The sequence below is a fragment of the Sinocyclocheilus anshuiensis genome, unplaced genomic scaffold, assembly GCF_001515605.1.
Source record: "Sinocyclocheilus anshuiensis isolate Anshui unplaced genomic scaffold, SAMN03320099.WGS_v1.1 scaffold583, whole genome shotgun sequence".
In the NCBI taxonomy this organism is placed as follows: Eukaryota; Metazoa; Chordata; class Actinopteri; order Cypriniformes; family Cyprinidae; genus Sinocyclocheilus; species Sinocyclocheilus anshuiensis.
Window position 1 is genome coordinate 196,533 of NW_015551025.1, and position 11,313 is coordinate 207,845.

General features: G+C 39.0%; 2 protein-coding genes across 3 annotated transcripts; both read left to right on the forward strand.

The window, feature by feature from the left end:
- LOC107661108 (serine/arginine-rich splicing factor 1A) lies at nucleotides 1-3,448 on the forward strand. 2 transcript variants are annotated; one of them, XM_016450575.1, is made up of 5 exons: nucleotides 1-60; nucleotides 179-395; nucleotides 1,051-1,259; nucleotides 1,333-1,505; nucleotides 3,118-3,448. In XM_016450575.1, exons 2-5 carry the CDS (start codon nucleotides 205-207, stop codon nucleotides 3,127-3,129), a joined length of 585 nt encoding a protein of 194 aa, XP_016306061.1. In that variant the 5' UTR covers nucleotides 1-60; nucleotides 179-204; the 3' UTR covers nucleotides 3,130-3,448. The 2 variants fall into 2 exon arrangements, with proteins under 2 accessions (XP_016306061.1, XP_016306060.1); XM_016450574.1 differs by lacking the exon at nucleotides 3,118-3,448 and adding an exon at nucleotides 2,188-2,822.
- Nucleotides 3,449-4,875: 1,427 nt separating this feature from the next.
- On the forward strand, nucleotides 4,876-6,792 carry LOC107661109 (dynein light chain 2, cytoplasmic). Its single transcript, XM_016450576.1, has 3 exons — nucleotides 4,876-5,038; nucleotides 6,080-6,216; nucleotides 6,326-6,792. Exons 2-3 carry the CDS (start codon nucleotides 6,085-6,087, stop codon nucleotides 6,461-6,463), a joined length of 270 nt encoding a protein of 89 aa, XP_016306062.1. The 5' UTR covers nucleotides 4,876-5,038; nucleotides 6,080-6,084; the 3' UTR covers nucleotides 6,464-6,792.
- Nucleotides 6,793-11,313: the final 4,521 nt, after the last annotated feature.

Consider the following 11,313-nt stretch of genomic DNA (forward strand, 5'->3'; position numbering starts at 1 on the left):
CCTGCTGAAGAGGAAACGCGCTCTCTCGTTGTGCGCGTGCGAGCGTCGCTTCAAACAATAGTAAGTCTTTTTGTTTTTTATCAGACTGGTGTTGCGGTTTATTTAATGTATTTCGCAAGTTAAACAAACAGCTGCTGCATATCAGACTCGAAGTGTATCTTATGTGTCTGCTCAACAGGAAGGTGAAGGTTTATCAGTGCAGAGATGTCTAGTAGTGTGATCCGCGGCCCTGCTGGAAACAACGACTGCCGCATCTATGTGGGGAATCTGCCGCCTGATATCCGCAACAAAGATGTCGAAGATGTGTTTTATAAGTACGGAGCCATTCGAGACATCGATCTGAAAAACCGACGAGGCGGACCTCCATTCGCCTTTGTCGAATTTGAAGACCCAAGGTGGGTAACGTTACAACTGAACCTTGTGCCTTTTGCTAAAAGGCTAACGTTAGTCTGTTTGTTTCAACGTTGCCGTTTTCACTTAAATTATAAGAATTCTAAAAACCTGTAACCTGAAAACTGTGTTTTCGCAATCTATATAGAAGTAAGTGTGTATTTTTGCAACTAAGCTTTTTTTCTTTTGCTCTCTGTGCTAACATGCTAATTAGCTTAGCCATGCTCACCATGTTTCCAGAGCTTCGTTTGTTTCTATTAAATAATGTTTGGCATCGCAGTGAGAGTAAGGTTTGCAACTTTTACTTACTAATTTCGACCTAACACGTTTGTTTAATGTTTAAGCTTAAGTTTTCATTTGGTCTTTCTTAGGCTTTAGGTTTGGATATGGAAATTAGCTTTGAAACTAGACAAATTAGGCCTACTTATTGAGCTTGATACAGATTAGTTTCAGTGAGTTTTTGCTACAAGTTACTGTTTAGCACAGACCTCTTCTGTATTTTGAGGCAATATTGCATTACTTTTAAGTGTTTAGTCACTTAACTAGCTGGTCAGATTAGTTACTGTTTGTAGTTTAACTCGGTGTGACCCCTAGCCACACTGACTGGTTTTTCATGCCAGATTGGTATTTACGTGCTTTTCCTGCTTCTGTTGCCTTTAGAGATGCAGAAGACGCTGTTTATGCACGTGATGGCTATGACTATGATGGCTATCGTCTCCGAGTGGAGTTTCCCAGGAGCGGGAGAGGAGGTTTTGGTGGCGGAGGTGGTGGCGGCGGAGGTGGTGGTGGTGGTGGCGGAGGTGGTGGGGCTCCTAGGGGTAGATATGGACCCCCATCCAGACGTTCAGAGTACAGAGTAATCGTTTCAGGTATGGTAGCATCACAGCTTTAACTAATTCAAGAGCTGTTTGAAGTTGTATTGACCGTTGTATTTGATTCCAGGGCTTCCACCAAGCGGGAGCTGGCAGGATCTGAAGGATCACATGCGTGAAGCAGGTGATGTATGTTACGCTGACGTTTTCCGAGATGGAACTGGTGTGGTGGAGTTTGTTCGCAAAGAAGACATGACCTACGCCGTTCGCAAACTGGATAACACAAAATTCCGGTCCCATGAGGTAGGTTTGAGATTTTAATCTGAATTTTTTTGGATATGCTTAACATTGGAATATTCTTAAGGTAAGCAAATCCCTAATGTTATACTAGGAGGATCTATGTTGTAAGTGAACTCATCCTTGTGAATAGAGGTCGACCGATGTATTGTTTTAGCCGATTAATTGGCATTGATAGCTGCATCCTGGAACTGTGTAAACACCTGTTGTCTGTGTAATGTTTTTAATCGATTTCTTTTTAGAATTACCGTGTTAATGTAAAATGTCTATTTCGTTTTCATTTGTCAGATTGCTTGTTTCATGCATGTTTTGCAAACTCTTTCTGTTCTTACAAACATTTTATAAATATCGCATGCGATTTATCGTGCAGCCCTAACATACATACATACACACACACTTCAGTACTAATTTTCGTTGCGATTTTGTTCATATTACTAATTATAATAGCTATTGGTTATCGGACAGATTTTTAAACTTTAATGGTATTGGCAAAATCCACTACTAGGTGACTTTTCCTTTTGAATACCAAAGCTAAACCTTATCAAACTATTCCCAACTGTATGGAAATGGGAATACTGGTGTACAGCTAAAGAACAATGTTTCATTGCAGGAAGTCTGGTAAGTATAGTGAGAGTGTTGGCATGCTTGTACGTTACACTTGCTCAGTGGAAAGTTCTTTCTCTGCCAGGGAGAAACTGCGTACATCCGTGTGAGGGTGGATGGTCCCCGCAGTCCGAGCTATGGAAGATCAAGGTCAAGGAGCCGCAGTCGCAGCAGGAGTCGCAGCCGTAGCAACAACCGTAGCCGAAGCTACTCCCCACGCCGCAGTCGAGGATCCCCGCAGTACTCTCCTCGCCATAGCCGTTCCCGCTCTCGCTCCTAAACGAGCCCTTGAACCAGTTGTTTTTAGTCTTTATACAAACCCCATGTTTTAATTCCACCCTTCTTGTTTCATAAGACCATGATCATCTTATACCTTTCTGTCCTTTTATTTTTCTCTCCCTCTATTGGTTATTTTTAAACATGCATTTTTAACAGGACCCATCTTTTTTTTTTTTCTTTTTTTTTTATTAACTACAAAGTGGAAGTCTTTTTCATAGACCAAACAAAGGGTTATGTAATGGCTCCCAATATTTTTGTAAATGCCATGTATGAAAGTTATTCATGGGATAGTGAATAGTTCCACCATTGTTTTATGCTGTCTTCCTCTAGACGTGATACAGAACTGATGCTTTGCAATAAAGGATTACTAAATCTATACTGTTGCGTAAAAGGGTGAATTTGAACTCTAGAACAAATTCTATTCCAAAAAAAAAGAAAAAAGACTTATTGGCCCTTTGGCCATTATTTGGGTAACTGAACCAATTTTAGATCACTTTCAAATCAGGTGGTATGTTTAGTTGCATTGTAAAGATGTACTGGTCAAATGTCTAGTTGGGTTTTTGTGTCCAAAGACAGATAGCAGCTTTCATGTTTTCATTAAAATGTTTGATTCAGTCTTAGTGTTAGGTTATTAGTTTTGATAGTCTGTCTTAGCCCTAATGCTGTATGCATGCATCAAAGAAGGCAGGGTGAGTGGATTTGATTCTAACTCTTTGCCTCCTTTGTTTTGATTTAGCTGGTATCTTAAGGTTTGGATTGGAGGAGAGGCTCAGTGGATGCCGGATCACTGGGATCAGTACATAATGAAGATAGGATAGGGAATGCTGGATACATGGAACAGGATCAATTGCTCCCAGGATCATAGGATTTTAAGACCGCAATTCAAAAGTACTTCCCTGCCCCCTTTATTTTCTCTGTACCTCAGCGTAAAATGTAGACATTTTGGCCTTTCACATTTTTAACACGTTGGCGGAGCAGATGCTGGAAGAGTCTGGGGATGGAATCGACAGGAACAGTATGGTAAACTGAATTTGGGATGGGATGGGATGGGATGGGGGGGTGGGGGATTCAGGCATTTTTAGTTTTACACTGTCCCGATGTGGATGGTAGATGCTTTAACATTGCTAGCATTTTTCTTTTTAGTGTTTCAGTTTTTGCCTAAATAAAGGTTTCATTGGTACAAACGTAGTGTACGATGCATTACTTTGCTTTTTTTTTTTTTAATGCTTCCCAATTGACAGTTCACCTGGAATTTAAAATTATTCACTCAGTCATGGTGTTTCAAGACGGACTTTGGTGGGACAAAACGTTTTGAAGAAAGTTTCCGCTGTTTGGCCAAACAATGGAAGTCTGTGGCGTCCAAAACATACAAACATGCGCGTTTTTCAAAATATTTTGTGTTCTATAGAACAAAGCAAGTTGTGCAGGTTGGAAAGACATGAGAATGAGTAAATGATGACAGCAATTTATGTTAATTTTGACAGAAAAGTGAATTATATTGTACTAAAGGTACACATTTTATCAGTTCATACATTCCCTGGGAGTGAACACATGGCCATGTTAACACCGTGCTCCACTGTGTGAGCTACAGGAATACTGCAAGTTTAAAACAAATTCTTGACTGTCCCTTTAATTTTGGATGCCGCCCAAGAGTTGAATTCTAAATGCAAAGTTTAGTAACTATAAATCGTCTAAAGTTAGGATAATTAATTACATTAGTGGGAGAATTGTTAAGGAAAAATAAGTTAATTGTAGTTTGTTTTTGATTCTTTATAGTGAATCAAAAAACAAAACGTCACAAATCAAAGTATCCCGACTCTCAGAAGAATGACTCGTATGAGCCGATTCTTTTTGAGAATGAACCTGAATCATTTACAAGTTATCACTTTAGTCACGTCCAATAAAATGAACTAGATCTGTTGTGAGAAATGCTGACTGGTTGTCACGATAATCTGTAAAGATACATATTTTTGAGTTTCATTGGAATGAGAGGAAATTTATAAACGACATATTATATACACATTATAGACGCATTTATAAGCGCACCAATTCCACAACTATTAAATTTATGCCTAAATTATAATTCTGTTTAAATAAATTGATAGTAGACTGTTAAGGACAATTCATTTCATTTTTCCACATATTTCTATAAAAATCTAGGAAAATCGTTAAAGAGTAACCAGAATCATCGCATTTCTTACATTTTTCATTTCTAGTTGCATTACACTGCATTGGACCGACCATGAGAGTTACAACAGATTAATACCTCGAACCTTGCAGTAAGTGTCCTTCACTCATTGTGGAGTGTTTTTATTGCGAAGGTCCACCGAGTCTAATTTAAGCTATTTTCTGGCCCACACAGTCCTGCAGTTTATACCCAAACAAGCACATTTTCCTCCGGTCTCCGGTTAAAGATGCATTGTGGGATGAAATAAGATGCTGGCAGAGGGGCGCAGGGAGCGGCTGGTCTGCAGCCAATGGCGAGCGCTGTGTAGGACGGCGTTGTGGAGAGCCAGGGATTTTAGCGCGGGCACCAGTCGGCGTTTGACTTGATACTTATGTTCCTCTTCTAGCGTCAAAGGGACTTCCGAAACGACGAAAGCTCGTACGGCGATTGTTTTGAACTGCAAATTTCTCTTGCCAAATATTGTTGATAGGTGAGTTGAATAGTTTACCATCTCGAGTGATCTACAAAGAATGATCTTGCATGCATTTTGAGCCTGATGCTTTCATTTTAGATATTTACATGGCGATTTTTTTTGTTGCAACATTTAAATCGCTTCAAAGCATGTGTTTGGCTTTAAAATTCAGACGCTACAATGAGAACGCCGCGTGCACCTGGGTTTCATTGATTTGCTTGAACCTCAAACGCGCACGCTGTGAATGGAGGTGTGACGTAGCGTTCCTCCATCCTGACCGGTCGATGATTGATGGATGAATCCAGACCTTAATCAGTGAATCATTCGACTGCCACCATATAGCTGAGGTCAACTGCTAAATCAACGTGGTGTGTGAAGTGCTGATGTCAGCTGTGTATGATCTATTAGTGGTTTTCTATACTAGTTTGCCTGTATGCATTTGGACCATATGAATCCCTAATAGTATGCAAATATGGACTTCATTGATTAGCTGCAAGTGGTAGTAGTCCCGTCTTTGGGTATGAATTCGGACCATATGCATCCTAGTACTGGTATTGCTTGTTTAATCAAAGTACATTTATAGTGGATTTAATATAAGTAATTTGAGCGCAATTTGACTTGGTTTTATGCGCCCAGCATTAATAGAATGCAAATATGCCCTTTATTGACCAGCTTCAAATGGCAGTACTGTTTATGGAGTTCGATCATATTTATCTCCGTATTGGTATTGCTAGTTAACAAAAGTACTTTTATACTGGATTTAACTCCAAGAAATGTCATTTGAGAACAGTTTGACTTCGTTTTCTGGGCCCAGCATTAATAGTATGCAAATACAGCCTTTATTGACTAGCTTTAAATGCTACTGCTGGACTGAAAGACCGGTTTGGTTCTCATGAAAGTATCTAGTGTCATTTGAATTGACTCAACAAATCGGAACCTCTCCGTTGATGGCATTCTGTCAGGAATTTACCTGGCATTGTCAGGGAAGAAGCACCCATGAAAGGCCCCACTGTTTGACTCTCAGTGGAGACTTAACTTTGTTCGTCTCTCCATTTTCAGGCACCATGACTGACAGGAAGGCTGTGATCAAGAACGCTGACATGTCTGAAGACATGCAGCAGGATGCAGTGGACTGTGCCACGCAGGCCATGGAGAAATACAACATAGAGAAGGACATTGCCGCATACATCAAAAAGGTGAGTCGTGCCGAGATTTGAGCCGTGCTGTTATTTTAGATTCCCAACGTGTATTTTTGTCACGCTTGCATTTTCCGCCGTGCTTAAACCACGTTGTCTCGTGTTACAGGAGTTCGATAAGAAATACAATCCTACGTGGCACTGCATTGTGGGAAGGAACTTCGGCAGCTATGTGACCCATGAGACAAAACACTTCATCTACTTCTACTTGGGCCAGGTGGCCATTCTCCTCTTCAAGTCTGGCTGAGTCCAGACCAAACCAGACCGTAGAATGTATCTCCAATGAAGACTGTGATGCACTGGTGGCTGATGTCATCTACAAATATTAAACGAGACCATACCATGACTATGCTGGCTGTGCACAACTGCATGGATCATATCCCATACTATTTGTGTACATGTTGCAGTTAAATTGCTTTTCATTAGAGGCCCTAAGTTTTTGTTAATGGTCCTTGCAGGTTTTTCCTAGCACATATGTTGTAAAAATTAAAAAAACGAAAAAGTATAATAAAGGAAATCAGAAAATGTGAAGTGTATTGACCAGCACGTATGTCTGCTATAAATATCTTTTTGGTGGCTTAGTGCTGTAATACATTGAATGCTATGTGCTGTGTTCATTTTTGGGGTATTGGGGTGATGGATAGAAGAACATTTGGTTGTGGGGTTTGGTTTGAAGCATTCTGTTGTTCTAGAAAGAATGTGTTTGTCTGATTACCTCTGCAGTAAATGTATATTTTCTTTTAATTTGATCCTTGAGAGGTATTGCGTTTGAGAGAACCTATATTGACTATTTGAAATGTCTGTCTGAATATACAATGGCCTAGATGTAATTGAGATGCACATATAATAAAGTTTAAAAGCAAAAACACATATGTAACTCATATTATGGCATACTAGCTCCATCAAGCTTTTCACGTAATCGTCTGCAGAACAGGTTTATGAATGTAAGTAGTAAAGGTCTGATCGCACAACACATTTCTTTGCCGTCTTGCTGTCTGTTCAAGATGAGTAGAATTCATTTGCGTGGGTTTATTTTTTTGTTGCTTTTTTTTTACAGTTCTGATGTGTGTGCACAATCATTTGACTGTGTAGTTTGCACATAGCGTTTGCCATATGCCCACTCAGGTACCGCACCCATGACAAAAGCTGCCTGTCAGATTCATTAAAATGTGTGACTGAAAGATTTTGTGTTTGTTCGTGCTGTATATTTCTCATGTGGGCCAGGATTGATGTTCTGCCAGGGCCTGGAGCAGCCATTAACGGCGTGTTTTCTGCTACTTCAGCGCTTAAGCACTAGAGGGCTCCCTGTCTTCGCGCAACGCCTCTGTGAGGCCTACAGTCTCTGAAATGGACACTTGTTTATAGTGGTGAGCGACGGAGCGTCGATACTTCAACACACCTGCTGTTGTATAAAAACCTATGAGGGAGTTTAACGTTTAAGAACCTGTTTTTTTTTTGTTTTTTTTTACTGCTACTGACATTTTAATGGCCCTAATCGAGTCTTAAAATATGTATTGACTGACGATTTCACATGGGTTTATAATACAGTTCCAAACTAATTTTGTAAAAACCATTTTAAACTAAAGATAAAGAAAAGTTTGCCAGTACAAACGTAAATACTGTCTTGACAAAACCTTTAAAGGGTTTTTAGACAGACAGACAGATAGATAGATAGATAGACAGATAGCATCTTAAAGCTGATTAAACAGAAGTAGGCCTGTGTTGTATTCAACTGTACCCCAGCTAACAATTATTGTTTAATTAACGGTAATTTCTGGTTCCCAAAAACAGATATTCTAACATTCTCTGTTGGTTTGCCAGGAGTTTTTTATTTTATTTTTTTTTTAAATGTAAATAGAATGCTCCCCTAATGTTCCCAGAATGTTCTTATTTGGTTCCTCCCAAAAATAAATTTTTTTTAAAGTGAAAACTATGTCCGATAAGACTGTGCCGGACTACGCCTTTTGAAATTTTGGTTTTAAGTTTGTAAAATAACAGTACCCTGTTGAAAAAAACAGCATATGCTGGTTAGGTATGTTTTGACGCTGGGATGCTGGTTTAAGCTGGTGCTTTGCTGGTTTATGCTGGTCATGTGCTGGCAAAGGACCAGCATAAACCAGCAAAATGACCAGCATAAACCAGCAAAGGACCAGCTTAAACTAGCATCCCAGCGTCACAACATACCTAACCAGCATATGCTGTTTTTTCAACAGGGTATGTTGTTGTCTTTGTCAAGGCAACTTATTTCCATCAACTCCATCTTTATTTCTATAATTGTTTCCATATAGATCATAAGATATTCCATCATCACAAACTATTTTAATTCCTCTGATATCAACTTTTTTTTTTTGAAACACGAAAGTAATTTTTGTGTGAATGTGCAAGACTTCCCATTTATTAGCCATAAAATGTAACACAGTGTAACTGTTTAAGCTACAAGCCAGTGTGTTTATGATTATAAATTACAATAATATAATAACAAATACCAGTTTCACGTTTTCAAGCAGCAAACAGATTTGTGTGTGTGTGTGTGTGTGTGTACAGCTAAACTGGGAGTGGATGATACTGGAAACCTTGCACATTCAAGTTACAAATGGCAGCACCCACTCTTATTTTTAAAATAAGGTGGATATCATATGATTTATTGACATAACGTTATTTGTCAGCCATGTTGGTATCTGTATGTTGTTCTGATAATGCTTTGCTGGTATTTTGGTATTTTTGCACTGGTCCTGGTGCACAGGTTTGGTGTGACACTATTAACCTGCTGAAGATCATCATGTGAAGTCATATACCAATCACATCTGAGGAGCTCAAGAGTCTTTAAGTTTCTGTTACAGCCCATTATATATGATAAGATGTGCTGGAGCATGGCTCTTTGTTTTTTTTGGTCCCTGGTTGTTGTATTTGCTAGAGCCATTTTTTTTTGACATATCATTTTCAAAGATAGTAGACATATTGTGATATGATGATGGATGTGGTTTTATCCTATAGATTTTTCCCACTAAAGGTGTTAATGTGCTGCTTCATGTCAGATTGCCGGAAAAAAAAGTCAAATTTTCTGATATCCACAAACCACAAAAGAAGTGAAGATGTCTCTTTTAATACAGCTCCCCATGGTCCTTATCAAGATCACACAGTTTTCATGGTGATGTAAAGAAGGGCCTGTGATATTTGTAGGCTGGAAAGGATAAGACAGACAGGATTTCCCCTGGAAAGTTAATGATTTCCTCACTTCTTTTATTAAAGGGGCTAATTATGCCGCTTGAGGCAGAAGAGAACATGAAAAAGATGACCATACAGACAGTCAGAATTTTTAGAGTAAGAAAAAATAACACATCTTTTTATTTATTTATTTATTTAAGGTATCAAATTGGACAACATCTTAAGTTTTTGTCCTTCCATTTTGGATCTCGTTCTTCAAAGTTTGTCCTTGCACAGGGGACATTCAGACGATTAGCTTCTTAATGTCATGCCCAATCTACCTTTGTGCCCCCAAGAGCAGTTTGTTCTAATAGCTCTCCTCTAAATTGAGTGGCAGCCATGGGGCCTAACAAAGCAATGCAGGAAATGTCTGAGGCAGTCAGGCTGAACACTTACACACCAGACCTGTAAACGCCAGTGACATGATTCACTAAACAGAGGAGGGATCCTCTTACACTCATAATATGTTTTCAAATAGTTATTTGGTCCCATTTTTGTGGTTCATGTGGTTTTCATTAGGAAAGAAGTTCATTTCAAGTGAGTTTTCTTCATTTTTATGCCACATTCCAAAGTAATAAGACTCATTTATGATGAACGAGAGAATCTTATGAGCAGCCATTTCAGTTTTATCATCACAGAAATAAATTACATTTTAAAATATATCAAAATAGCTTTAAATTGTACAAATATTTCACTGGTTTTACTGTATTTTTGATCAAATAAATGTAGCCTTGAGTATAAGAGACATCAAAAACATAATGAGACATTTATTAATGTGACCAACACCAATGTGTATAAATTTTTGACCAACAGTGTCAGTGATTCTGCAGGAAACAGGTTAAAGGTGAAGCACACAGTCTTTTATCAGTCTTGATGGAAAGTAGTTTCCTATTGTGCTTTTCTCTCAATTCCCACTCTTTCATCATTCTTCTTCCCTCTTTCTCCACCACCGGCCTGCTCTTTATGGTTCTACATCTTGTAATCCTGCCCCTTTATTGCTTTCTCAGTGAGTTGCTGTCAAGGATAAGGCAATTCGCTTATCACTGAGACATGATTTATAGAATCTACAAGTGACACAGTCCTTGCGGTGCCACACTGATCCTCTTTGATTTCGGCAAAACATCTTGTTCTCGACTACTTTCCGGCAAGACGTGTTATAGTCCCAGGGTCAGTGGTTCAGAGAGAGAAGGAGCTCGTTTTAGCAAATAGATCACATGGCTGCTGTGCATCAGTGCCTGACTTTTAATGTCATTCAGAAAGCCCTGGGAGGTCTAAAAACCCCTTATGAAAATGTCCCACTCCCTGTGTTTGTGTGTGCGAGGAGGGATAGAGGGAGAGGTCAGACTGGTGCTAAGCTTGATCCCTCTTGCCTTATCTCAGGTAATATCCCTTCTCTCAAGGCATGTGATGTTGAGCAATGGGGTTGTAAAGCGATGCAACGCTTTATGAGTGTTCCTGAGAAACTCGGGCTTCGTTCCACGCTCATTGAGTGATTGGCGGCAGGGCCTCCTTCTCACTCTGTCCCCAGACATTGCTAAGTCATTCGCTCATGTTTGCACTGCACCGATGTGGAGACGGATGAATTGGTTAAGATTTAATCCCAAAGGACATTGTGGTAAATCTGAGGAGTGAGATACATAAAAAAAAAAATCACCTCATAGTTTTGTCATGAAATATTAAAGAATCAGTTGTAGGTGCACTGAATGAAATGAAATTACAATATAAACTAGAAAAATGTAGATCCTGCACACTTCTCAAGTTTGCATCATAACAGAAATTTTTATGCGCAACAATGCTCATTGGAAAAAAAAAATTGCTCATAAAAATGTATATTATTATTTGTGAGAAGGACAATATATATATATATATATATATATATATATATACTGTATA

Excerpts from the sequence above, each read along its gene's own strand:
- LOC107661109 (XM_016450576.1), top strand. The coding sequence starts at position 6,085 with ATGACTGACAGGAAGGCTGTGATCAAGAACGCTGACATGTCTGAAGAC. Across the intron at positions 6,217-6,325 it reads TTGCCGCATACATCAAAAAG|GAGTTCGATAAGAAATACAA; the intron begins GTGAGTCGTGCC and ends CTCGTGTTACAG.
- LOC107661108 (XM_016450574.1), top strand. The coding sequence starts at position 205 with ATGTCTAGTAGTGTGATCCGCGGCCCTGCTGGAAACAACGACTGCCGC. Across the intron at positions 396-1,050 it reads GTCGAATTTGAAGACCCAAG|AGATGCAGAAGACGCTGTTT; the intron begins GTGGGTAACGTT and ends TGTTGCCTTTAG. Across the intron at positions 1,506-2,187 it reads CAAAATTCCGGTCCCATGAG|GGAGAAACTGCGTACATCCG; the intron begins GTAGGTTTGAGA and ends TTTCTCTGCCAG.